Source organism: Schistocerca americana, chromosome 1, assembly GCF_021461395.2.
Source record: "Schistocerca americana isolate TAMUIC-IGC-003095 chromosome 1, iqSchAmer2.1, whole genome shotgun sequence".
Classification (NCBI taxonomy): Eukaryota; Metazoa; Arthropoda; class Insecta; order Orthoptera; family Acrididae; genus Schistocerca; species Schistocerca americana.
Window position 1 is genome coordinate 320830839 of NC_060119.1, and position 27380 is coordinate 320858218.

At 44.4% G+C, this 27380-nt stretch overlaps 1 protein-coding gene across 1 annotated transcript in view; it reads left to right on the plus strand.

The window, feature by feature from the left end:
- Window positions 1–27380, plus strand: part of LOC124598646 (protein furry) — a 1150963-nt gene that overhangs the window by 473324 nt on the left and 650259 nt on the right. Inside the window, exon 24 of the mRNA XM_047136016.1 lies at window positions 15218–15384. Within this exon, the coding sequence (XP_046991972.1) occupies window positions 15218–15384 (167 nt within the window). The remainder of the gene's footprint in view (window positions 1–15217; window positions 15385–27380) is intronic.

Consider the following 27380-nt stretch of genomic DNA (forward strand, 5'->3'; position numbering starts at 1 on the left):
CGTAGGTCTTGGTAGGCCAAAAAAGTAGGCACCTCGATACCCCGTCATCAATATCACAGCTGCAATTTCTCAATTTTGGGTGACACAGCCCTGCAGTGGATAGTGCAACAAAATGTTAAACAATTAAAACTCCCTCGGCTGTTCTACAGATAGTCTCCATTTCACGTCATGACCAGTCGCGAACTCATATTTTTATTGTTTCAGGAGTACGAGTAGTTAACATCTTGTATTCATATGTCCTAATTCGCATTTTACGTGTGAGTCCTTTTTAACTGTTCCATGTTCTATTTTAAACTTGTCTGCTCCAGTTTTACAGAGCCTTCGCATGCTGTCGGCACGATTATCGGTTCCGCGTTGTATGGGTTAGCATGAGCCTCATATTTAGAAATGTTGGATGGGTGGTGGCCACTGACGGCTTTAGAAGCAGCCCCATACCGAGCATTTGCGCTGAGGCTATTGAGACCCCCGCTTCACATATGATGACAGCTCCTAATTATGCGACAAACTTATAAAACACTGTCCACGTCATACACACCTGCATACCATACCATACCACTGCTCCGCCGCCAATGGAAAAACTTTACCATAATCAACAACGAGCGAGAAGTCCTATGGGATTCGCCCGAAAGATTTCTTTTTAGAGATGGGTGTGGCTAGTTTTAGAATATTACGCCAAAGTGGGAGCACCTTGGCCCCCACAGAGGCCCAGAATTGTTTTAAGTTTGATGCATTATAAGAAATATGTATTCCAGATTTTAAATTTCAGTCTCTGTTTTCTTTTAACATTTCACAAAGACATCAAAGTTTCAGAGTTGTGTACCCTAATGGTTTCAAACAAGGGGGTTCCTTTGATTGTACAGAAGCATTCCTCAGCCGTGTCCTAGGGATTCGCCTTCCTCTTGAATATACTGCGTTTAGTGGAGTGCTCCATGCGACCCTGAAGGCAATGGAGCAAATATGTCTCTCTCGTCTGTATCGATTCTCGTAGTACCACACAATATCGTTGCAGACTTGTACCCCGAACACAGCTCACATACTTTGCGAATAAAAGTTGCCTGCCGATTCGAAGGATGTCTCCTAGCCATTCATGCCGTACGACTTTAACCCAGCAGAGAAAATTGTCCAGTTAATAGATGATCAAACGTACTTCCTTCAACAGCATTGGAAGCAGTTACCATTCTTCTGGTTATTGGGGAATTTTTGGAAATGAACAAGAAGACCAAGCCGCCCTGGAGTCAACAGGGAACCGACGTTACACAATGTGCTATTCCCCTGCAAGCTGCCACTGTGTCAAATATCCATGCAATTGTCGGAGGACGGGTGGCTGGCAGTGAGGAACAAAAGGCTGCCAACTAAAGCCATCTCTGCGGCCGTGGCGTTCCTCTTGCCGATCACCCGGGTTCGGTGAAGTGACCCTGACCCAACCCCAAACTGGGCACCGTCCTCTAACACGGAACTCCCTACACCCGTATAGCTACCGTAAATAATGTCCAAGTGAAAGTTCTTTAACTTTGTCTCCCCCCCCCCCCCCCACAAGCTTGGAAGTCATTACAAGTTGTGGTTCTGTATCTGTGGATGACTGCAATGAGTGCACGGAAAGGATAATATTGTGTTTGTTTTATAGATGAGGACAGAACGGAATGGAGAGGGAAAGTGAAATTATTTGGAGGCGCACAGCCTACTCCTTTTCATAGCACCAAAACACTGCTTACCTTAACGCTCCCATCCGACGAAGAGGATCACCACTAGCAATGTCACGTATCATTACTCCGTGATACACTGAGCAGAGTCATGACATAGGCAACCAATATAATTATGAAGAGCTCTATGACACCGCCTCTCCTCGTTTTGCCAGCCAAAAACTGGAGATGGAACTTTCTTCCATTACCAGTTTCTGGCTGGCTGTTTCCAGACCGAGTACCTGTGTATTTATATTCCATAGGAGCCTCGACTACGAAGACGATTAAAAAGTAAGTAAAACTTAAAAAATTGCACAAGCTACAAAACAACTAAAAATATTGTTACGCTAACTGGCCTGTATAAGCGTACACCTCGTCCGAAGAAAATGTTCTAAGCTCGACCCCCAGCTAGTAAAATCATGGCGACGATCTTCTGGGACTCTGATGGGATTATTCTGTTTGATATACTACGTCATGGTGGAACGATCAACTCGAAGTGTATAGTGCTACCCTCAGGAAATGGAAGAAATGACTACAGCTTGTTCGTCACCACAAAAATACAACTGAACTTCTCTTTCTCCATGACAATACATGGCCTCACAGGAGTGTACACAGTCCAGAGGAGCTCACAAAACTTCATTGGACTATTCTACCTCATCCAGCATACATCCCGGATATCACACCTCCCGACCTCCATCCTTATAGCGTAATGAAGGATGCACTCGGCGGGAAGCAGTATGTCGATGATGGGGAGGTTATTGATGCAACATGACGTTGGCTCCGACGTCCACCAGTAGAGTGGTACCATGTGGGCATACACACCTCACACTAAGTTGGCGTAAGGCCGTCGCATTGGAGGGAGATTATGTTGAAAAATAGGGTTTTGTACCCGAAAGAGTCGGGAATAATAGAGGGCATTGGAATTCTGAATAAAACGAACCTCGTTTCAGAAAAAAAATGTACTGCATCACGTAATGAACGTGTAAAGATATTAAAGAGATAGAATGAAATTTTCACTCTACAGCGGAGTGTGCGCTGATATGAAACTTCCTGGCAGATTAAAACTATTTGCCGGACCGAGACTCGAACTCGGGACCTTTGCCATTAGCTGGCAAGTGCTCTACCAACTGAGCTACCCAAGCACGACACACGCCGCGGCCTCACAGCTTTAATTCCGCCAGTACCTCGTCTCCTACCTTCGCAGGAGAGCTTCTGTGAAGTTTGGAAGGTAGGAGACGAGGTACTGGCGGAATTAAAACTGCGAGGGCGGGGCGTGAGTCGTGCTTGGGTAGCTCAGTTGGTAGAGCACTTGCCGCGGAAGCCAAAGGTCCCGAGTTCGAGTCTCGGTCCGGCACACAGTTTTAATCTCGCAGGAAGTTTCATATTAAAGAGATATCTCAAATAGGTGTATTAAAAATGCATTTAGATACGTTAACACAAAGTAAATTATTTTGTAAATAATACGGTATAAATGAATGTCATTAGCTACAATAGCGCCTATAAAACTTAAAACGACAGGTAGAATTAACTGGAAGGATCCAGATCATAAGAATATGTGAAACAGTATACTAGCAGTAAGTGATAGGCTACGTTTAAGCGCTACAGCATACTCTCCGTCGACGAAAAGGCACAGATAACACTGCTTCCTTGGTCTGCAGTCCAGTAGTCCGCGTCTCCCCTCGAACACGTCGGTGATTTCTTGATCGAGAACATCACCGTCATTATTATTTCGAACTTTGTGGTCATGGACACAGATTTTGTGGTGGGAAATTCCTCAAGGACATATCCACACTCTTTTACATTCCGTGCCACAATGTCCAAAGGCCTTGCACGATTAGAATTCTCATAACGATGGATCCCCCAAGGGGGCTTGCCACTCTTTGGCGGGTTCGTGCTTGGCTACCACGGGGCCCCAGCCTTTGCAGCATATTTTTCCCTTCCTTGCTGCATGTCCATCCTCTTGCTGTTCTTTTTCTCCTCCCATGGGGAAAATGTCTTGGGGTATTATTGGGAATGTTCTGCATTCTGCATCTGACTTACGAACAGTCTCATCTTTGTTTTTCACTCCCTTTTCCTTTCTTTGTTTCCCTTCTCCTCTTGTTCCCCCGCTTCGGCGTTTGAGGATCCTCTTTTTTTTCTTCTTCCTCCCTGTGTGCTCCTGAAGGCTGGCCCACACGTCTGACGCATAACAGGTGACTGGGTAATGCGTAATTCCCAGCCCTGGGTCGACTGATAGGGTTCGCACGTACCCTCTGGTACAGGCCAGGTCCAGGGAGGGATGATTGCCTGAGCTGCAACATTCCCAAATTGCCGATTAGTCCCTCTGTCAGATGTTCAGGAGGTGTGACCTGAGCTGTGAAAAATCACCTAGGGTGGGTGCGCCACCTTGTGACGGGAGCCCCCAGTTGGGACGAGTGCGCCTCCGAAGATTCTGGTAACCTTGGGGGATTTTCTTATAGTGACTCAATCATCTTCCCAATCGACATCTACGAAACGTACGTAATGAGGTTAATGATTCAAAGACAGTTCCCACTGCACTATGGTTCCTTGTGGGCTCACGTACTTAAGACAGTCAGTCCTTCACCTTGGTCAATCCATTTATTATTGAAAAAGGTGTTCATGCAATTGCTGGCCCTGTGAAATCCTGCTCTCGTTTACGGAATGGTACTTTGCTTTTGGACATTGCTTCTGATTCTCAAGCACAACAGCTGCTTGATGCCTCACAGAACTTTGAATTCTTCCCTTGGTGTAATTTACACCAGGCTGCTCGACGGTCTAACCGAGGCCAAAATCCAATCTTACCTCTGATCACGGTGTCATTGCCATTCATCATGTAATGAAAAAGGTAGATTCCTTCTTAGTGCCCACCCGCACTCTTTTTCCTCACCTTTGATAGAGTGGTGCTGCCATACAAGATCAAAGAAGGCTATGTATTTATCACATTATTTCCGTACATTCCGTACCCAATGTGCAGCTACCAGTGTCATCGTTTCAACCTCGCTAGAACGTGTTGTCGACACCCAGCCAAATGTGTAACCTTTGGTAGGGATGCATGAGGGTGATTGTCCACTTCGTTCTCCCCACTGTCAACTGCAATGGCGGCCATGTTGCCTCCTTTCGGGATTGTCCCGTCTGTCTTGATGAGCAGCCTGTCCAAGAGAGCCAGGTAAAGGAAAGACTGCCTTCCCCAGTCACTCGCAAGTTACTGGCTAGTCGCAGACCCCGTGTTCTCCCGTATGACACCTATAGTTCTGTTCTTGTTACCCCTCGCTCATGGAGGATATGACCATGCAGACATGCGACCTCATATTCGACTCTGAGGTTGTGAAATCGCCCAGTGTCAAGGTAGCATCGCCATCCCCCGGTCCAGCTGCGCAACAAACCACCAAACTCTCGCCTCAAGGGGCGAAGCCACCAGCTGCACAACTGTTGGGCCGGAAAGGACAGAAGGAGTAGTCCTATGTAGACTTCCTCCGTCCCTCCAGCCAAACACCGCCGAAGTCTTCCTTTAATCGGAAGAAGTCCACTAAAAGCAAACAGTCTTCTCCTTTGCCATCTCGAAGATCCACTTCGACGGTGTCGCCCCGTGGACCTTAGCCCGGCCGGCCTCCGTATCGCTGGTGCACACCGCCAACCGTTTTTCAGTGTTGGACTCCATGGACCATCTGACAAGCAAGCCGCTGCTTCTGTGGACCCCATGGAGCAGGATCCTCCTGCTGCTGTGCCCTCTAGTAGCGACTCTGCACTGGCTGTGTCTTGGCAGCTGCCGAGTTGACACCCATACATCTCTTCCTTATCATAACTGTTCTCCAATGGAAAGTTCGCGGCCTTCGGTCCCACAAAGAGGATTTATGGCTGCTTTTAGCATCACAGCATCCCCTTGCACTCTGCCTTCAGGAAACGAAATTGCGCCCTCACGACCACTTTGAGCTTTCCCGTTACTTACCGATTCGTTTTGACCTTCTCCCTGAGGTCGGCATTCCATCTTATGGGGGAGTCATACTGCTCATAAGGGATGACATTCATAGTCAACCCATCTCCCTGACTACCCATCTCCAAGCTGTTGCAGTCTGCCTTTTCCTTCCCCACCTGACTTTTTTCCCTCTGTACCATTTATGTCCCTCCATCATTCGATGTCACCAGGGCAGACTTCGTTGAGCTCACTGAGCAGCTACCTTCCCCATTTTTGCTTCTCGGTGACTTTACTGCGCATCATCCCCTTTGGGGTTTTCCCAGGACCAGTCAGAGAGGTGCCCTCTTGGCTGACCTTCTTAACCAGCTTAACCTTTTCGGACTTAACACTGGTGTACCCATTTTCCTTTCCGACTCCTCGCACACCTATTCCCATTTGGACCTATCTTTTTGCACTGCCCAGCTTGCCCATCGTCTTGAGTGGTCCGTTGTCTGTGACAGCTACTCGAGCGACCATTTCCCGTGTGCTATCCATTTGCTGACTCCTGTCCCATCCGAGTGCACACCCAAATTGCAGCTTACTAAGGCTGACTGGCAGCTTTACTCCTCCCTGGCGACCTTGGAAGAACAAGATTTGGCTAAAAATGGTTCAAATGGCTCTGAGCACTATGGGACTCAACTTCTTAGGTCATAAGTCCCCTAGAACTTAGAACTACTTAAACCTAACTAACCTAAGGGCATCACACACACCCATGCCCGAAGCAGGATTCGAACCTGCGACCGTAGCAGTCCCGCGGTTCCGGACTGCAGCGCCAGAACCGCTAGACCACCGCGGCCGGCAGCAAGATTTCCCCAGTTGTGATGACCAGATGGAATATCACACAAACGTAATCCTTCCTGCTGTAGAACGTTCCATTCATCGCACTTCCTCTTTACCACGTCGTGTCCCAGTCCCTCAGTGGACTGAGGCATGCCACGACGCAATTCTGGCACAGAGACGTGCTCTCCGCGTTCTTAACCGTCATCCTACGATGGCAAATTGCATTAATTATAAACAGATACGTGCAAAGTGCCGTCGCGTTCTTCGGGATAGCAAAAGAGCTAGCTGGATTTCATTCACTAGTTTTTTTAACAGTTCCATCTCCTTCTTTGTTCTGTGGGCCAACCTCAGACAGCTCTCTGGGACCAAGATCCATTCCCCAGTTTCCGGCCAGACACTAGCAGACGATGTTATTGTGGACCCTATTGCTGTCTCCAACACCTAGGGCCACCATATTGCGGAAATTTCGCACCCTGCCTTTTCCATCGGAAACGAGGGGATGCGGCTCGGGCGATACCCTTCTCTTCTCCGAATCGTGAGTCCTACAGTGCCGCATTTACTATGGGGGAGCTAGATCATGCTCTCAGTTCGTCCCGATCCTCCTCCTACCCCCCCCCCACTCAAGGGCAGACGCCATCCACATTCAGATGTTGCAACACCTTTCTCTTGCGGCCAAGCACTTTCTGCTTAAAACGTAAAACCGCATCTGGGCAGAGGGCACATTTCCCGGACGCTGGCGTGAAGCCACCGACATACCCATACCTAAGCCCAGTAAGGACAAAAAACTTTCTTCTAGGTACTGCCCCAACTCTTTTACCAGCTGTGTTTGCAAGGTGATGGAACGTATGATTCATGCCCGATGTGTATGGTGGCTCGAGTCTCGCAATTTACTGACGAATGCGCAGTGTGGATTTCGAGCGTAGCGTTCTGCAGTTGACCATCTCGTTACTTTGTCCACCCATGTCATGAATGGTTTTCCTCGGAAATCCCAGACTGTGGCCGTATTTTTCAATCTAGAGAAGGCCTACGACACCTGCTGGAGAACTGGTATCCTCTGTACCCTATACACGTGGGGCTTTTCATGGCTGTCTGCCCTGTTTCCTTCAGGAATTTTAAAAGATCGAGTTTTCAAGGTGCTTGTGGTTTCTGCCTTGCTGGACAACTTTATCCAGGAAAACAGTGTGCCTCAGGGTTCTGTCCTGTCATCCTCTTTGCTATCGCCATTAACCCAATAATGGTCTGACTTCCGCCAGGCATCTGCGGCTCCATTTTTGTTCACGATTTTGCCATCTATTGCAGTTCTCCACGGACCTGTCTCACTGAGCATCATCTTCAGCGATGCCTCCTGGAGCATCGACAGTGGCTTTCGCTTTTCCACCGACAAAACTGTATGTATGAATTTCTGGCGACGCAAGTGGTTTCTCCCACCATCTTTACATCTTGGGCCTGTTACCCTTCCGTTCGTTGAAACTACGAAATTCCTGGGGTTCATGCTCGATAGGAAACTCTCTTGGTCCTCCCATATGACTTACCTGGAAGCCCACTGTACATGGTTCCCCAATGTCTTACGTGTCTTGAATTGTACTTCCTGGGGTGCTGATCGAACCACTCTCCTCCGTTTGTACCGATCCGTTTTCCGTTCGAAACCCGGCTATGGGTGCTTTGTTTATGCGTCTGCACTTCCATCCTTCTTACGCCATCTCAACACTATCCACCATCCTGGCGTCTGTGTAGCCACAGGCGCCTTTTACACTAGCCTGGTTAAGAGTCTGTATGCTGAAGTTGCTGAACTACCACTGTCCTACCGCCGTGACTTTCTTCTCAGCAGGTATTCATGCCGTTTGTCTGCCATGCGTGGCCACCCATCCTATGCCTCCTTCTTTGATGATACCTTTGATCACGAGTATGGGGCGCGTCCCTTTTCTGTGTTAACTCCTGGAGTCCGCTTTCGGCATTTGGTACGGCGGCTTCACACTAACTGCACATTTCCCGGTAGGTGTGAACCCTTCACCACCTTGGCTTCGTGAAGCGGCCCATGTTAACCTTGGCCTTCCTAAGGACACTACTCCAGCCTCGGTCTATCGCCTCGTTTCACGACCTTCGTACCTTGGTATACACTAATGACTCTCGGACTGACCATGGGGTGAGGTGTGCCTTCGTCACTGGCACCCGTGTCTTTAGATATCGGCTCCCGGCACGTTGCTCAATATTTACAACCGAGCTCTTCACCCTGCATCAGTCCACGGCGTACATCCGACTACACAGCTTTTTCGATTGTATCCTGTGCTCAGACTCACTCAGAGCCCTTCAAAGTCTATGTGCACTGTACACCGCCCATCCGTAAGTGCAACGGGTCCACGAAAACTGTCACTTGCTCACTCTTGGTGGAGCCAGTGTGATGTTTCTGTGAGTTCCTTTTAAAATTTATGACCTCGGAGTTTCGTTTGGTAGAGAGGGTGCTACTTGGATTTACTGAAAGGCAAATGGGAATATGTGGAAGACATGAATGGCACTGCACAGGTGCGACCGCCGCCGTCATTCCTCGATGAGCCAAAAATATGACCACTTGCCACTTTGAAACGCAATACAGCAGCGATTCTGCGTGGCATGGATTCGACAAGTTCTGTGTTGGTTTCCGAAGGTATGTGGCACCAGATGTCTACGCACAGGTCACGCTATGTCCGTAAATTATGGGCCGGTGGCTTGTGGGCGAGGAGCTGGTGCCCGGTAGCGCCGCAGATGTATTCAGTCGCTTACAGATCTGGCAAATTTGGTGGCCAAAACATCAACGGGAGTTCTGAAATGATGCTCCTCAAACCACTATATCGTTATTCACAATTTGTAACACGAACAGTTGTTGTGTTGGAAGATGCATTCTCGTCGGGAATATGAAGTTCATTCAAATGAAACCTGGTCAGCTTGTCTACTTTGCCTTACACGTAAGGTGGCACCACGTAAGTGCGGGTATTGTGGCGCCGTCTATTGGCAGAGAGACTGACGCGTGCGCACCTTTTGAAGTAGCATAGCGCCAGTGTGGTTTCACACCGAAGAGAAGGTGGTCACACAGGTATCGTCCATTACTGAACAGGCAGCGAGCAAGCAGGAACAACGAGGAGTGATTCGATTTTTGGCGGCGGAGGGAGCTGGAGGCTGTGAAATGTATCGACGGATGAAGGCTGTGTACGGTGAGTGCAGTCTGAGTTGTTCAAGTGTTGTGGAATGGTGCAAACGATTCCTTGAGGGGCGCGAGTCACTGGAAGACGATGCTCGTCCTGGACAGGCTCATCGTGTCAGTACACCGAAAATGGTTGCTGCAGTGAATGCTTTAGTCTTGGACAACCGCAGAATCACCGTGGACCTCTAAAACAAGCTATTTGCGGACATCGAGTGGCAACGGACAACGAAGTGTGTGACTGTCTCCAGGCCTGGATCCGACCGTAGCCTACTAGCTTGTTCAAGGCTGGAATAGACCGGCTAGAGTCGCAATGGAATCAGTGTGCCAACAGTTTCGGCGACAATTTTTCAGTATGTGTACTATGAGTTAATAAAATCGCTACCGTTGCTTTACACTAGTGACTGGGTTTCATTTGAAAGCCCCTTATACATAAAGAACGGTTCACAACAATGTTAATGTAGTTAACAGCTGTCATAGTGACTTGGATTACCTCTGTAAGTCCCATGGTAGTCCAGATAAGTCTCCTTCCATAGCAAAGTACTGCCCCCACCGGCATGAGACCTTGTCACAGTGCATGTTTCGAGCAGTCGTTCGCCTGGATGACAGGGTATTTGGGCACGACCATCGACATGAAGTAACAAAAAACGTGATTCATCTGACCAGGCGACATGTTTTCATTGTTCCACGGTCCATCTCGACGATGTTGTGGCCAGTGCAGTCGAGATTGTAGATGTCGTTGGGTCAAAATGGGAAGATGCAAGGGCTCGTTAGCTGCGGACACCCAAGTTCAAAATATGCGCTGAGAGGCGTGTTCCGAAACACTTTTGCCTGAACTAGCATTGTACTCTGTCATCAGATAACCCCGAATTTTGCTTTACAGAGCAGACAAGCCTCTGACATCCACGTCTTGTCCTCATGATTTCACTGTCCTTCAGCCACTTTCCGTAGATGCTTGCGACAGTAGCACCCGAACAACCAACAAGCATTGCCGCTCTGAGATGCTCGTGGTGCACAAGCGTTAAAAAAGAGGTGGTGGTACCATTGTAGCACGTTGTCCCTTTCCTCTGCTTACGTACACACGTGTATTACTCAACAACGTGAAGTATAGCGGTTATCATAATGGGAAGTAACATGATCATGCGACCAGGTGTCACGTTCCAGTTAAAGATAGTACACTTCGTCACCTCGCAGAGCTAGAAAGCGATTGCAGAAATTGCCTTCGCGGGCTGCCGCGACAGGTTGTTGTTAATTTCATTAAATTTATTCACAATAAGAAGAAGAAAGGAATGACAGTGCTAAGGGAAAGGATGACGAAACGTGCAGGCTGGTGTGCAAATTTCGGCAGTAGGTTCAAATGGCTCTAAGCTCTGTGGGACTTAACATCTGAGGTCATCAGTCCCCTAGACTTAAAACTACTTAAACCTAACTAACCTAAAGACATCACACACATCCATGCCCGAGGCAGGATTCGAACCTGCGATCGTAGCATCAGCGCGGTTCCGGACCGAAGCGACTAGAACCGCTCGGTCACAGCGGCCGGCTCGGCAGTAGGAGCACGATTCTGAGCAGAGTGGAATTTACGTATCTACACCGAAAGAAGAAGCAAATTGAACACAGTGAAAATCCTGTTGACGATATGGATAAATATGTTGTTAGACAGCAAATTCAGCGATATTTATGCATGAAGCGAAGGAATACCAAACATTGAGGAAACGTCACATATTTTATCACACAGTACTGGACTTAATGGGTAGTACGGAAACTCCAAGAAAAATTGTTCTCTTTAAGAAATTTTATATTAAAAGTTGGCAGCAAAGATGAGTCATCAGGTGCGAGTGACACAAAGCAGCTTCAGAAAAGGCTTACTACAGTACACCAATATTTACGAAAGAATGATCCATCAGAATTAAATAGCCAGTGATTTATTCAAATGAACCGTGAATTCATGCACAATAGACTGTGAATAAATGTTATCACGTTGTTAGTGCGGCAGGAGTTTCGCCAAACAAAAATGCCGATCGCTGTTTTTATTGTTGTGCTATGCAGGACTTCGTAGGGGGGGGGGGGGGTGAGAACGCTCTACTTTTAAGAATACCACAGTGTACTATGTTAGTCTTCTCTGTTTCTCGGACGTGAACACGATGACGCTGCCAACGTGAGCAGTTTTCAGCTAGTTTTGCCGGGTGATGTTAGTACTGATGAAATCCGTGCCACTGGCACCGTGAAGTTAGTACTGGGCTGCTTCGTTTGTAGTCCGCCGTTCCCAGCGCGTACCGCTGGAGTGGGGATTGCTTTGCCTTTATCGTTATCTTCACAGTCTCAAGGAGCAGGCAACGGCCTGTTTTAGCCCTGTGTTATGGGGAGTGTAAACTTTCATACTCCTCTTTAGAGTTGACCTTCTCCCCTACAACGGCTCACTTACCTTAGAAAAGGCCACATTACGTCCGATGTGAGGCAATTCCGTGATTATGCGCGCAACATAAAGTGACCAGAGCACCGAAAGAACTTAGAACCACATCAGGAAGTAACTGTCACGTCTTAATGATTTCAGTCTCAGGCGAAATAAACTGATGGCTCTTCACGAACAGAAATTAAATTCTTTGACGGAGATTTGAAAGTAAACGACAGATAAATCTTTATGCCCATGCAAAAAACGCTGGTGTCCTCTTGTCATCAACAGAAATTTAAGTGGTTCCAGAGCATAATTTGCTGTTGGTACTGGCTGTCTGTTGTCACTTCTCAGAAAATGAACTAATGTCATATTTATTGGAAAATCTGTTAATGAATAATTTAAGAAATCTAGATCGTGTGATAGAGAGTTAAAAGTAATTAATACATCCGGATACTCCAAGACTTTAACTCTGAAATGAATCTGCGATCCTTCATGACTAGTCATGGACTGTGCGGCTAGTCCCGGCGGAGGTTCGAGTCCTCCCTCGGGCATGGGTGTGTGTGTTTGTCAATAGGATAATTTAGGTTAAGTAGTGTGTAAGCTTAGGGACTGATGACCTTAGCAGTTAAGTCCCAAAAGATTTCACACACATTTGACATCCTTCATAACTGTATACATGATTGGTTCTCTTTCTGTAAGAGTGTCCACAAAACGTCAGTTTCTCCGGTTTTCCTTCATTCTTTTATCTCAAGCATCCTAAATTCCACTACGCCGTTCAACATTTTCGTCGCCCATTTCTGTTCTGTAATCCATGCTGATGCTGGTGTTGCATGGAGTTATAAAATTCAAAGAATTCTGAGAGCTGATGATGAATGATTGATTGGCATCGGAATAAGTGAGAGATATAGTGGAAACGAGAGACGCTGCTTTACCTAGGAAAGAACCTTGAAGGCGATGTTTGAGATAACGAAGAACGTTTGACGTGTGTTACGTACCCTGAACTCATGTAACAGGCGTATCACTGTAAGTGACTAAGCTAATGTTCTACTTTTCATGACACTAATTTTCGGTACAGGAGCGGTTCGTTTACCTCACTAGGTAAACTTGACGATTTTAGTGGCGAATCATGAGAAACTGTATGGTATCAGACGCATTTCCGCAACAAAGAACGAGAAGACATTAATGCGCAGACGCTTGTCTTGGAGAAAACTTACTCCATCAAATTTGTCGTAGCCTAGTGGGTAAAATCCGTTGGGCTTTGAACTTGACTTGACAGGGACGTACGAGAATTGTAATGGACAAGAAATCCCGATTATTTCTCTTTTTTCTGGCCTTTGTTCCGTACCTTCTCGGGGTCGGCATGTTGTTTTTCGTATTTGGCAATGTTACTGATGGATGGTGGCGGGTTGGCCTTCCTGACGCCGCCACTTCCCCACCGGAACGGAATTTGTGTATCCCATCTGTCTGCGCCTTGTGTTCTCCCTCGTGAAAGTGCGAGAACGTTTTCTAACTATTTGCGAATCAAATGATGTTGATGACAGCACAACACCCAGTCCCTGGCGGAGAAAATCTCCGACGTGGCCGGAACTGGAACTTAGGCCCGGTGCAAGGCAGTCAGACGCGCTAACCACTCAGCTAATGGGGCGTATTATAGTAACTGAAATTATTAATTATGAAAACTTTGCTAGGCGCTTCAGTCTGGACCCGCGCGACTGCTACGCTCGCAGGTTCGAATCCTGCCTCGGGCATGGATGTGTGTGATGTCCTTAGGTTAGTTAGGTTTAAATAGTTCTAGGGGACTGATGACCTCAGATGTTGAGTCCCATAGTGCTCAGAGCCAATTGAACCATTTTTTTAAAATTAGGAACGTCAGTTGCTGTTGTGTAACGCCCACGTCTCCTCTGCTAAATTACACAAATATTCACGCAGATTGTTAGTAACTGAAAGCATTTTTGCTCCATCGTCAGTAATGTTAAGTTTGGTTGCATCTGCAGGAGTTAAGTCCTCTGACTTAACCAATTTGTCAGGTCCCTTCGACTATCTACATAAAGGATGATTAAAATTAAAGTTCCAATTTCAAAATCTGAAAAAAGAGCCGCTGCTCAGAATGACCTCAAATTGGAAGGGAATGTTATCGAAGAAGGGGGGCCGGCCGAAGTGGCCGTGCGGTTAACGGCGCTGCAGTCTGGAACCGCAAGACCGCTACGGTCGCAGGTTCGAATCCTGCCTCGGTCATGGATGTTTGTGATGTCCTTAGGTTAGTTAGGTTTAACTAGTTCTAAGTTCTAGGGGACTAATGACCTCAGCAGTTGAGTCCCATAGTGCTCAGAGCCATTTGAACCATTTTTTGAAGAAGGGGGAAGCTTTATGGAGGCAAAAAGAATCTAACGAAAATTTTCACATTAGATGGCTCTGTAAGTGTCCTACCTTAAATGGCTTCGGCTATACGGCTACCGTGTGAGTTGCACATTAAACCAACAACATTGTACAATGCGCATGACCGCACAAGTTCGCCATTCAACAGTTGTGACACTGTTTCTTAGGTAAGCCATCCGCTATAGCAAAGCAGTGCCACATCGAATGGGAAAAATCTGTTTTTAATTGTCTTTGAGACCAAAAACCGCATTAAAAATATAAAAAGGCCAAAAGCCGCATAAAAATCAACAATCAAATCGGTTGTTAGTCAGCTTGAGACTGGCACGAGACATGTTCAGTATACTGTTCACCGTTTCGTGACGCAAGTTGAAACCTAGAACACCATGTTCCACAGCAGATAGGACTGTCTCGCAGGTCTCGTTCAAAATCTGTTGCACAGTTCGTTCCTTCAGTTCAGCTACGTTTGTAATCGGAGGACTGAACACAGCCTCTTTCAGATCTTTCTTCGAAGCAAAGTTCCTTTTTTTTCCTTTTTACAGCGTTTTGTAACTGGAAGTTTAATTATTATCACACTACAATTTACTATCGTAACGTACAGACTGAAACACGTCTGGTCTTGGAATGGACGTTGGGGTCGATCGTGAAATGTCATTGTAACACCTTTCTCGACGTTGCTGTGGCTGTAAAAGGCTTAGGGATTTCCTCTGACCTAAGCATTACGATCCTATGCAAATACTTCAAGTATTATGCGATAGATTTAACAGAAATTATGAAGATCTGTTCTGATTGTGTTGCCGAGTTGAGTGTACATTTGTTAATGTCGTTGTTTAATGTTTTGGTGACGGGGGAACATTTCTGTACAGGGAGTACCCATGCGACCACTACACGGCTGTGATCAACGTGACGTTGCTGAGCACGGGATGTCCGCGGACCCACGTGCACGAGACGGCGCTACAGCTGCTGCAGATCTTGGACCGGCGCTTCTTTGGTACCGTCGGTCCGCTACCGCCCGCAGAGGGCGACCTGCAGGGTGAGTACCCCTCACCCACAAACCCCTCCTATTTGTGCGCCGGGAGCGACGGCCAGAGCGTTACACAGCATCCTGGCCCAGGCAACAGAGGGTGATAAGCTGGAAAAGGTCTATTGTTCTGTACAACAGACTATCCAAAGGTACCACTCATATGAGTAGCTTTTATGCTGGCCATCTAGCAAGCGGCGGATACCAGCCCATTGTTTGTGTGTTGACTCAGATTCGTATCTCACCTTTCCCCAGTTTGTGCCAGAAGGCTGCATATTCTAAATTAACTTTTGCGTCAGACGCCGAGCTCTGGGATGGTTTTATTCTAATGCACTATGTGATCAAAAGTATCCGGACATTTGGCTGAAAATGACTTACAAGTTCGTGGCGCCCTACATCGGTAATGCTGAAATTCAATGTGGTGTTGGGCCACCCTTAGTCTTGATGACAGCTTCCACTCTCGCAGGCATACCTTCAATCAGGTGCTGGAAGGTTTCTTGTGGAATGGCAGCCCATTATTGACAGAGTGCTGCACTGAAGAGAGGTATCCATGTCGGTCGTTGAGGCCTGGCACGATGTCGCCGTTCCAAAACATCTTAAGTGTTCTATAGGATTCACGTCAGGACTCTGTGCAGGCCAGTCCATTACAGGGATGTTATTGTAGTGCAACCACTCTGCCACAGGCCGTGCATTATAAACAGATTCTCGATCGTGTTGAAAGATGCAATCGCCATCCCCGAATTGTTCTTCAACAGTGGGAAGCAGGATGGTGCTTAAAACATCAATGTAGGCCTGTGCTGTGATAGTGCCAGCAAAACAGCAAGGGGTGCAAACCCCATCCATGAAAAACACGACCACACCATTACACCACCGCTCCGTATTTTACTGTTGGTACTACACACGCTGACAGATAACATTCACCGGGAATTCGCCATATCCACACCCTGCCATCAGATCGCCACATTATGTACCGTAATTCGTCACTCCACACAACGTTTTTCCACTGTTCAATCGTCCAATGTTTACGCTCCTTACACCAAGCGAGGCGTCGTTTGGCATTTACCGACGTGATGTGTGGCTTATGAGTAGCCGCTCGACCATGAAATCCAAGTTTTCCCTGCTCCCGCCTAACAGTCATAGTACTTGCAGTGGATTCTAATGCAGTTTGGAATTCCTGTGTGATGGTCTGGATCGATGTCTGCCTATTACACATTACGACCCCATTCAACAGTCGGCGATTTCTTGTCACTCAACAGACAAGGTCGGCCTGTAAGCGTTTATGCTGAAAGTGTCCCTTCACGTTTCCACTTCACTATCACATCGGAAACATGAACCTGGGGATGTTTAGGAGTGTGGAAATCGCGCGTACAGACGTATGGCACGAGTGACACCCAATCACCTGACCACTTTCGAAGTCCGTGAGTTCCGCGGAGCGTACCATTCTGCTCTCTCACGATGTCCAATGACTACTGAGGTCGCTGATATGGAGTACCTGGCAGTAGGTGGCAGAACGATGTACCTGAAATGAAAAAGTATGTTTTGGGAGTTTCCGGATACTTTTGATCACATTGTGTATGTACTCTGTTCCTCCACGTACCTGTGTCCATTAGTCCTTTTCTACAGGTAAGGAATGTGTAATGAACGTGACCCGACGAGTCTTAGCTACAGACCTTCAGTTCGCTTGATTCCTGGTTCTCCAGCTGTTGCTCACCGATAATCTGAAAATAACCATTTGTAGTAATTCATTCCCAGATCATCACTATACATTAGAGCAACGACAGATCAAAAAGTAAGTTCATTGTATTCAACTTAGATTCCGAGAGTCATTGTTTGGCTGCGCCTTCCATTCTCTAAACATCTTTTACGAAAGCGCAGTTAGTAGGAGACTATCAATAACTAGACTATTCATCAACTTAAAACTAAAGCACATGGAGAAAATATATGGACCGAGCTGTCGAAAACATTACTCAGACGTGTGCGACAATATCAGAAATCACTGTGTATAGAGTAGTCACATATGACAACACTGCGTGTACGTGTAACAGTCCATTGCCCATGCAGAACTTACAAGGTTGATGTAGATTGCGGTAATACTTGCAATACCAACGATCAGGAAATTCATGGAAAGCGAAGACTAAAAGTTAAAATATTATGCGTTTGTTTTCAATAACTCGTACATTTTTTGTTAATGTAAAGTACACCACTGAGTGAGGAAAAGTAATAGATGGAACGGCAAGGATAGAATTGCGTTTTTAAATGTGCCTTTAGTAACTGGAGGCATTTTGGAGTGGAGGTAGAAGAAACCGGCGAGACAGAAGAACACAAGGAGAAAAAACAACGATTAGAGAAGAGATAAAATTGCTAAAACTACCTGAGTTACTCTAAGATGAAGGGTGCTTAAAGAAATAAGAGAAGATGAACATAAGTATGAACGTGTCAATATGGTTCTATTAGCTACCGCTCCACTGCTGAAAGAGATTGTCATCATGCGATATAATAATTATGATATTGTACTGTCAGCATTTGCAGCCATTTTTCATATCTACTTGATAACATAATTATACCTCACTGATTCATTCAGCTACTGCGCGTTTTTTTTTTACGCTGTGAGTTGGATTGTTTACATGGAATTTTAGGTTTCTGACTATATTAGGTAAATAAGGATTTCACATTAAAAAAAACGGAGGTTACACATTATACAGTCTCCATTGGGCGGTCATTCATTGAACGGTGAATTTCCGTCAATATAAGGACCCAAATGTTTGTACTGCTAACGAATACCATTATTTGTCACTGTTTCTGTTCCGACTATGACGCTGAAATTTATATAAAACAAGGAGGGGCACACCCATTTTAGTCTTATTTGCCCTACAACTAATCTTGTTTTCACACCGCGTCACACACAACACCTCACAAGTCGTGTGAGCAGTTGTTTTAGAAAAAATAAAAGTTTTGACTGTGATCGCGTTACTGTTAGTTAATTTAGGCAATTGGATTCAAAGTGAATTGTTTTTTGTGTATATATATAACTTAACGGATAGGGTGAGCAGCAATCGGCGACTGTTTGGTCATGACGCTGTAGTATACGAGAAAGTAACTTCATTGAGTGACTGTATAAGGATACAGGAGGACTCAAATAGAATTTTGGTGTGATGAATTGGCTGCGTAGAATAATGGAAGTTAATGCGGATGAGTAGGAAAATGAATTCTATAAGTTTTGAGTACAGTTTTAGTGGTGTTCTACTTGATACTGTCAAGTCGATTTAATATGTAGTCGTAAATTTGCGAAACGATGTGAAACCGAAGGAGCACATACGGGAGGTACTGGGGAAGGCGAATAGTAGACTTCGGTTTACTGGGAGAATTTTGAAAAGTATATCTCATCTACAAAAGAGACCACTCAGAACACCAAATGTGACCCAGTATTCATTACTGCTCGAGTGTTTGGGATCCGTACCAGGTCGGATTGAAGGAAGACAACGAAGCAATTCAGAGGCGGGCTGCTAAATTTGTTACCGGGAAGTTCGATCCAAATGTTCCAGAGATGCTTCGTGAACTCAAAGTGGAATCTCTGAAGGAAAGACGACGTTCGTTTCGCGAAACATTATTGAGAAAGTTGAGAGAACTGGGGTTTTCGACGGATTGTAGAACGATTCTACTGCCGCAAGCATCCATTTCGCATAAGGACCACGAAGACAAGAGAATTTAGGGCTTGAGCGGAGGCATATAGATAGTCGTTTCCCATCGCGACTGGAATAGGAAAGGAAATGACTAGTAGTGGTTCATGGTACCCTCCCCCACACACCATAAAGTGACTTGCGGAGTACTTATGTAGCTGCAAATTCTTCTCCAAAATATATCATCGTCAGTGTACAAAACAATGAAAATTGTAAATCGTCTCAGTGTGATCACACAAATTTGTGAATACGTACGTATCGTAGCAAGGTAAACTTACAGTGCCCAGTCCCATTTGGACATACCTTTTAGTGAGTGAAGAAATTGCAATAATTGAAACAAAAATGTCAGTTACTAATGAACTGTCTGCATTAACTGTTTCGTGGGGAAGCTGTGAACCAACTAATTTACCAGAACACTCGCTCACGTTAACGGCTACGAAAATATTCTGTATGGTAAGTTGATCTACAGCTCTAATTTCTTTTCATGAATGTTTCATAAATACAAGCAGCCGTAAGTAAACAAACTATTGTTATATTTGTGATCAGTGAAGGGCAAAATAAAAATTCTTTATAGTTTTTCTTGAATGTTTGTTGAATGCTTCTGTCAGAATGAATTTTCTTTTAGATTCCTGGTTGGCTTTTCTTGAATACATTACGCATCAGGCAACTTTATGACCCTTCTTAACTGAATTGAATCGTTAAAAATTTTTTTGTGCTCAAGACAACACAAATTTCTTGCAGTCTTTGTTAATAAAATAAATTTTTCTATTTAAAATTATCGCGCTAAGGTTGCTTCCAGAACTTGGCCCAGAAACTTGTTACAGGCACCATGACTGCAGCTACATTTCCATCTATACTGTCCAAACCACTGTGAAGTGTATGGGAAAGGGTACATCCCATTGCACCAATAATTAGGGTGTTTTTCGCCCGATCCATTGACGTTTGGAGGGCAGGAAGGATGATTGTGTAAATGCCTCGGTTCGTGCTGTAATTGATCTAATCTTATCCTCTTGATCCCTACGGGAGCAATACGTAGGTGTTGTAGTGTATTCTCTGAACCATCATTTAAAGCCAGTTCTTGAAACTTTGGAAGTTGGCTTTCTCGGAATAAAATATGTCTATTTTCAAGAGCCTGCCTGTCCAGTTTCTGCAGCACCTCTATGACACTCGCCCACGGATCAGACAACTCCGTGACTATTAGTGCTGCCCTTCTCTGTATACGTTCAGTATTCCCCGTTAGTCCCATCTGATAAAGGGCCCACAAACTTGAGCATTGTTCTAAAACTGGTCGCACAAGTGATTTGTAAGCAATCTTCTTTGCAGACAGATTGCGCATACCCAGTATTGTACAAATAAACCGGAGTCTACCACCTGCTTTACCTACGACTGAGACTATGTGACCATTCGTATTACAACCAAGTATGCGTTGACCGATTCCAACAGTGACTATTGATGTTATAGTCATAGGATACTAAAGTTTTTTTTCGATTTGTTAAGTATACAGTTTTACATTTGTAAACATTTAAAGCAAGTTGCCAGTCTTTGTACTATTTTGAAACCTTATCATGATCTGACTGCGAATTTATGCAGTTTCTTTCAGGCAGTGCATAGTCTGCAAAATGTCTGAGGTAACTGTTAACATTGTCCGCGAGTTCATCAATATACTGCATGACTAACAAGGGTCGCAACACACTTCCCTGGAGCGTACCAGATATTACTTTCATATCTATCGATGACTCTCCAGCTAAGATTACGTCTGCGTCCTACCCACCAAAAAAATCGTCATTCCAGTCGCAAATTTCTGTACATGCCTCATGCAGTCGTACATTTGATAATAAGCGTAGATGTGGTCCTGAGTCAAATGCTTTTTAGGAAATCAAGAAATATTGCATCTAATCATCTTTTGAATGTTGCAGTTTTTCTTATTTCCGTGCTTGCTATAAAATTGGAGAGGAATTCCAACTTATGCAAGACACCTTCGTAGTTTTGTTTTCACCCATATATGTGCTATCTTCAATGGGTTTGTTTATTTTCCTTCTGCAAAATTGTTACATGTTAACATTTAAACAAACTTTCAGTACAATTCTTTTTAAATTTGTAAAGTGAGCGATTATTGTCAAATGTTTTTACATTAGTTTGCATACAGTACAGATTTGACATACGTATCACTAACTTGACACATTCTATATTGTTTATTTAACATATGTCTAAAGTTTCTCGTTTTATAGCACATTTGGAAATCAAATGGATGTATACATTTATTTATATACCTCATACGGAGCTATTGGATATTTAGCTAGCAGCTTTACGTCTACTACACAATCTACAGCTTGTCATATACTGTAAAAGTAGAAACTTGCAACATATCTTAAATAAGCAACATAGAATGCCTTATGTCGACTCTGTACTGTGTGCAAACCAAAGTAAAAACATTTGACAGTTATCGCTCATTTTACAAATGTAAGTAATTTGTACTAAAAGTTTCTTTACAGGTTAACATGTAACGATTTTTCAAAAGGAAAATATACAAACCCACCAAACATAGCGTAAATAGTGCTGAAACATATCTGGGTGAAAACAAAACTGCAAACGTGGCTTGCGTAAGGTGGAATTCCTCTCCAATATTGCGTCTGCCTGACTGTTTTGATCCAAACCTTTCAGTATGTCATGTGATAAAAGTGCGAGCTGCGTTTCACATGATTGCTGTTTCAGAATCCATGCTGGTTGGCATAGAGGAGATTATTTCTTTCCAAATATCTCAATATGTTTGAGTTCTAAGATTCTACAACAAATTTATATCACGGGTAATGGACGGTAGTTTTGTGGATTCCTTCTGTTACTCTCTTAAATGTGTGTGACCTGTGCTGTCGTGTAACTATTGGCTTGGATTTTTGTTCGATGGCTCTCCAATAGATTATAGTTGAAAGACTATGGGTCGAGAACAGTCTGTTTGCACAAGTAAATCAAACTGTACTGGTAACAAAGCACACGGTAAATACTGACCCTTGTGATTCACAGTGATAAAGAAATCATTATATTGCCCGGAGGCGACGATGCGAAGCTCTTGGTCGGCGTCGTAGAATATTTTGTTGTTTCAGCCTTAGCGCTTATGAGCCTCACGGTTGCTCGTCTTCCAAATAACAATTGCCATGGAGCAATGTTTTCACATTTTATACCTTTACTGTCGGAGTCAGCGACCACCCGAGACAAATATTTCCATGGAGTGGTATGGATTTTTGCCTCGTATAATATCCATATTGTGTTCACTATGAAGGCTGACTGCTGTCTTGCGCTGTATACTTGGTTGTCGCGCTCTTTAAAAGTTTCCCACGTTTTCCTTGGCGTGCTTTCTCTTCCTTGACACAGAGGGACTTTCATCCAGCTTTTCTTCTCTATCGTTACAGTCGTATCAACTTGATGCGTGAACAATAATCCGTACAATATTTTCACTAGATACTTTACATGTATAGAAATGATTCATACACTAAAGCATCCAATACCGTACGTAATACGGAATTGAGCACTAGATTCCACAAGTTGCGGGCCCGCCATTATGAAAGGAGGTGAGAGTATTGTGATGATAGGAAAGAAGCAGTGACAGGAGGATGGTTTTGGCAGGAGAATTCAGTGACTTCGAACGTGGACTAGTCATTGGATGCCACCTAATAAATAAGTACATTAGAAACTTCTGAACCCTTCTAAACCTGCCCGAGTCGCCTGTTGGTGCTGTGTCTGTGAAGTTGAAACGTGAATGAACATCAACAGCTGATCCAAGACTACGTAGAGATCATATTCTCTCGGATAGGGGCCGTCCAGCATTGTGACACGGTTGTAAAAATTCGCATGAAATCAGCGCACGGAAAGAATCACTTGAGTCCCAAAGTGATAATAGCAGTCCATCTACCACAATGGCTGTGCTTAGTGAGTAAATAGGAATAGGGGACAACACCTCATGAGCCACACATTTAGACAGTGTTGAGCTACTCCCACTGGACAGTGGATGATCGAAAACGAGTGATTTGGAGTGATGGACCCCAGCGTCCAACCTTCTCTGGTTTCGGCTCTTGAGGAAGAGCAGACTGCCGCCCGTCCACAGACATTCAGTCATCTCTCTGAAAGTGTCCTCAGCAATGTTCAAGCCGTCATAAAGGCTAAAGGTGGAAAACTCCGTGTTAATGTCTACTAATAGGTACTCGGATACTTGTGATGAGCTAGTGTATTTGATACAAAATCAGAAATGAACGTAAATAATGACAGAATACATATAAAGCACAGACAAAAAATCTATAAATGATTGAAAATTATGAATGAAATAAAACAGTTGGTATTCCACCCTCTTGTTCGTTGGGTACTCCAAAAAGGAATTTGCGAATGGCCATACCGTGAAAAATTCTAATCGTGCTGAAAACTGTGACAGCGGGACGTGTGTCGTTCCTGGACAGCTCAGTCGTTAAGAACCGGGGAACGGCAAGGTTTCGATTCCGATGTCCAGTACGACACACAGTTTTAATCTGGCAGGAAGTTTCATAATAGCGCACACTCAGCTACAGAGCGAAAGGTTCATTTACGATCCAACGCTAGTTTTTGAATAGTAATTTGAAAGGTGTTGACTAGTACCAGCACTGTAGCCGGCCGGTGTGGCCGAGCGGTTCTAGGCGCTTTAGTCTGGAAACGCGCGACCGCTACAGTCGCAGGTTCGAATCCTGCCTCAGGCATGGATGTGTGTGATGTCCTTAGGTTAGTTAGGTTTAAGTAGTTCTAAGTTCTAGGGGACTGATAACCTCAGAAGTTAAGTCCCATAGTGCTCAGAGCCATTTTTGAACCAGCGCTGTAGGCAAAGCTGTCATCAGTTGACCGCTTTGGGTACAATAAAAAGTAACATTCCATAAAGATTAAGATTTTCGCGCCGTTTCTAGTATTCTGCCAAACAATGGATGAGTTTGTTTGCAGAGCTTTACATTACTAGGAGGTAACTTTTAACTAACCATCCTCTCGTACGTAAAAAAATGCGAGTTTATTAAATACGCAGGTTAAAGTATGTTCGTTGACAGTATCTACCTTGTTCTTGACGGTCATCTTAAATTTGAATGCACTCCTTAAATTGATTTCGGAAGATTTCTCGCCCAAACTGCCATCTTAGCAAGTAGGGTTACAACGATTCCTAATTCTTATTTCTTATGGCAAAATTTCTCTCTCTCTCTCTCTCTCTCTCTTTGTGTGTGTGTGTGTGTGGGGGGGGGGGGGGGTGTTTTGAATGTGATTCCGGCACATCATGTATGTAATTTTTGGTGGAGTATGTATTTCATCAATTAATTTAAAACCAAGTGGGCATAAGAAATTGAATCATCTGGTTTCCAGATTGCTCCTGAAACGTCTTGATTACGGATAGTTCTTCATACATAGTTATAATAAGGTGTTTATTTAATCCTCAAATAAAAAGAAAGTAAAACTAGTAAGCGGAAGCTCATTATGGAAATTGTCCGACATTCGTGTCTGGCCTTTGCGTTTAGCGGCCATTCTCCCACTGTCTTGCAACGTAAGCAGCTTGACGAGTCACAGACCACAGACGCTTTCCGTTGCTGCACTTACATCCGCTTTGTGCGACGTGGAAAAGTTTGCGCTACAGCAGTTGTTTGCATTCCACAAGATGTATATTAGGGGTAGCTGCCACGTCGCTCTCATTAGTCTCCGCTGTAAACACACGACTAACGTTCAGGGTCAGTCCTTCGTTAGCTACGTGCGCTGCTGCAGTAGTCCGCTTTCTCACTGCTTACGTTAAATAATGTTTCGTCTCGCGCCGACGGCACTAAACAGTTCGCGTTTGACAGTACTCATAAACTTCCACTGTAACGAAATGCGAACATTTTGTAACTGAATAACGAAGTCAACACTTATTCATCCTATTTTCATTGGTTGCACTTCCGTTCAAGCCTACGCTGCAGACAAATACACCCAGAAAAGATTTCTTAAGTCTTAAATTTATATTACATATTAATAAATTTCTTTTTTCTGAAATGCTTGCCTTGCTATTGCTAGTTTTTATTTTATATCACTTTCCCTACGGTAATTATTTACTATTTTGCTGCCCATATAGTAAAACTCGTCTACTTTTAGTGCCTCATTTTTCCATCTAATACCTTCACAACCTTTGATTTAATTCAGCTACATTTCATTACCCTTGTTTCACCATTATTGATATTCATTACATAATCTGTTTTCAAGACGCTTCCACTCCGTTCAACTGATCTTCCAAATATTTTGTCGTATCTGACAGAACTACAAAGTCAACGGGAAATCTCAAACTTTTCATTTCTGCTCCATGAGCTTGAATTCACTTCCCAAATTTCTCATTTTTCCCTTAACAGTTTGTTCAGTATACATATTGAATAACATGGGGGATTGGCTACATCCCTGCCTCACTCCCTTCGCAACTCCTCTTCCCTTTCATGTCCTTCAACTCTTGTAACTGTCATCTGTCTCAGTACAAATTGTAAATAACCTTCGCTCACTGTATCCCTGCTTCCTTTAAAATTTCAAACAGTATTGAATTGGAATGTATGGTTCCTGTCTCATGCATCTTGGACAACGTATTTCCTATCTCACGTTCACGCACTTCCTCTTCTCTTTCTTTAACACTGTCCCCCATTTAGACATCTCTATATATTTCCTTTACCTATCAACTTTTCCTTATTTTCGTAGTACTAGCATGCAATCTGAGCTGCTGATATCATCCCGATACTTCTCTTTTATTCTCATACCCGGCATTATCCTTCCCCTAGTCATCCGTTTCCTACAGCACTGGCCGGCCGGTGTGGCCGTGCGGTTCTAGGCGCGTCAGTCTGTAACCGCGTGACCGCTACGGTCGCAGGTTCGAATCCTGCCTCGGGCATGGATGTGTGTGATGTCCTTAGGTTAGTTAGGTTTAAGTAGTTCTAAGTTCTAGGGGACTGATGACCACAGATGTTGAGTCCCATAGTGCTCAGAGCCATTTGAACCATTTGAACCTACAGCACTGCATTCATCATCTAGGCATACCTGCTTAGCCATTTTGCATTTCCTGTCAGTTTCATTTTTTAGACATCTGTATTCCCTTTCACCTGCTTCATTTGCTGCATGTTTACATTTGCTTCTTTCATCAGTTAAATTTAATATCTCCTGTACTATCCAGGAATTTCTATTAGACCTTGTGTTTTTACGTATGTGACCCTCTGTGCGCTGCCTTTCCTATTTCATTTCTTGAAGTTACCTATTCGTGTTCTATTGTATTTTCTTCCCCCGGTTCATCCCAACGTTGTCTAAACGTTGGGCTTGCTCCGCACCACGACTCCAGACCTCAGGCGGTCTTCCGCTCAGTCGTTGGCGTTCATAGCGTGCGGCTGCCCGAAGGCAGACAGGTTCCACCTAAGGTGCAGTGATTTGGAGCCCTTGGACTGACTGGCCTGATTGCGTATTATGCATGACCAGATGCATAATTGTACACACCTGAAGATGGGATTTTAACATCAAATCATTACCACATACCACAATTGAAGCGGATATCCTTAAATTAATTAATCAGCTGTGCAAGGTTGTACGAAATCGTACTTATCGTTATAAACAACTCAATTGCAGCTCAGAAGATCACGATTAGAAATAACGTTCGTATTTTACCACCGTTTTAAACATTGCTGCCGCCTCGAGATCTCTCTCCCCTCCATGCAAATTGCCGTCGCAGACAAGTTCAGTCTCACTCAGTATTGGATTATACACTAAACACGTGCGGGAGAAACATTTTCTGTACATATCGAAAGTCTACCTTACCTGGTATTGATGTATACTATTGCATCCCCGATAAACTTTGTCTTTACACGTCAAAACTCCTCCTCATCCTGTACTGTTGAATACACTAACAGTAAGTGCATTATCGAAAGCTGTCTTTGTCGACACTGTTGAATAAACTCCACGTTAAATGTTACCAAACGTGATGGAATACGCTTTCGAAAGTGATATCGATGTGTGTTTCCAATGCTGATGTGATAGCGGAAAGAGAACAAGTTTGAATAACTCCCGATAAATAGCACACATTACAACGTGAGAAATAATTAATAACAATCATTTACTTGAAAAGTTCTGCTTGTTATGTGCAGTCACCAACCTGTAAATAGTCACTGAGATACAATTAAGTAATATTTGTGTGAATGTGGACGTCAAAGAGATGATGTACCACTCCTGTAAGCTGAAAAGTCGAGAAATTGCAATATGCAAGTTTTGCCGACAAAATATGTTATATTTGACGTAGAATTTGCTATCTGTCTCGATGTATGCACCATGGTTTCCTAATTACAGTTATAG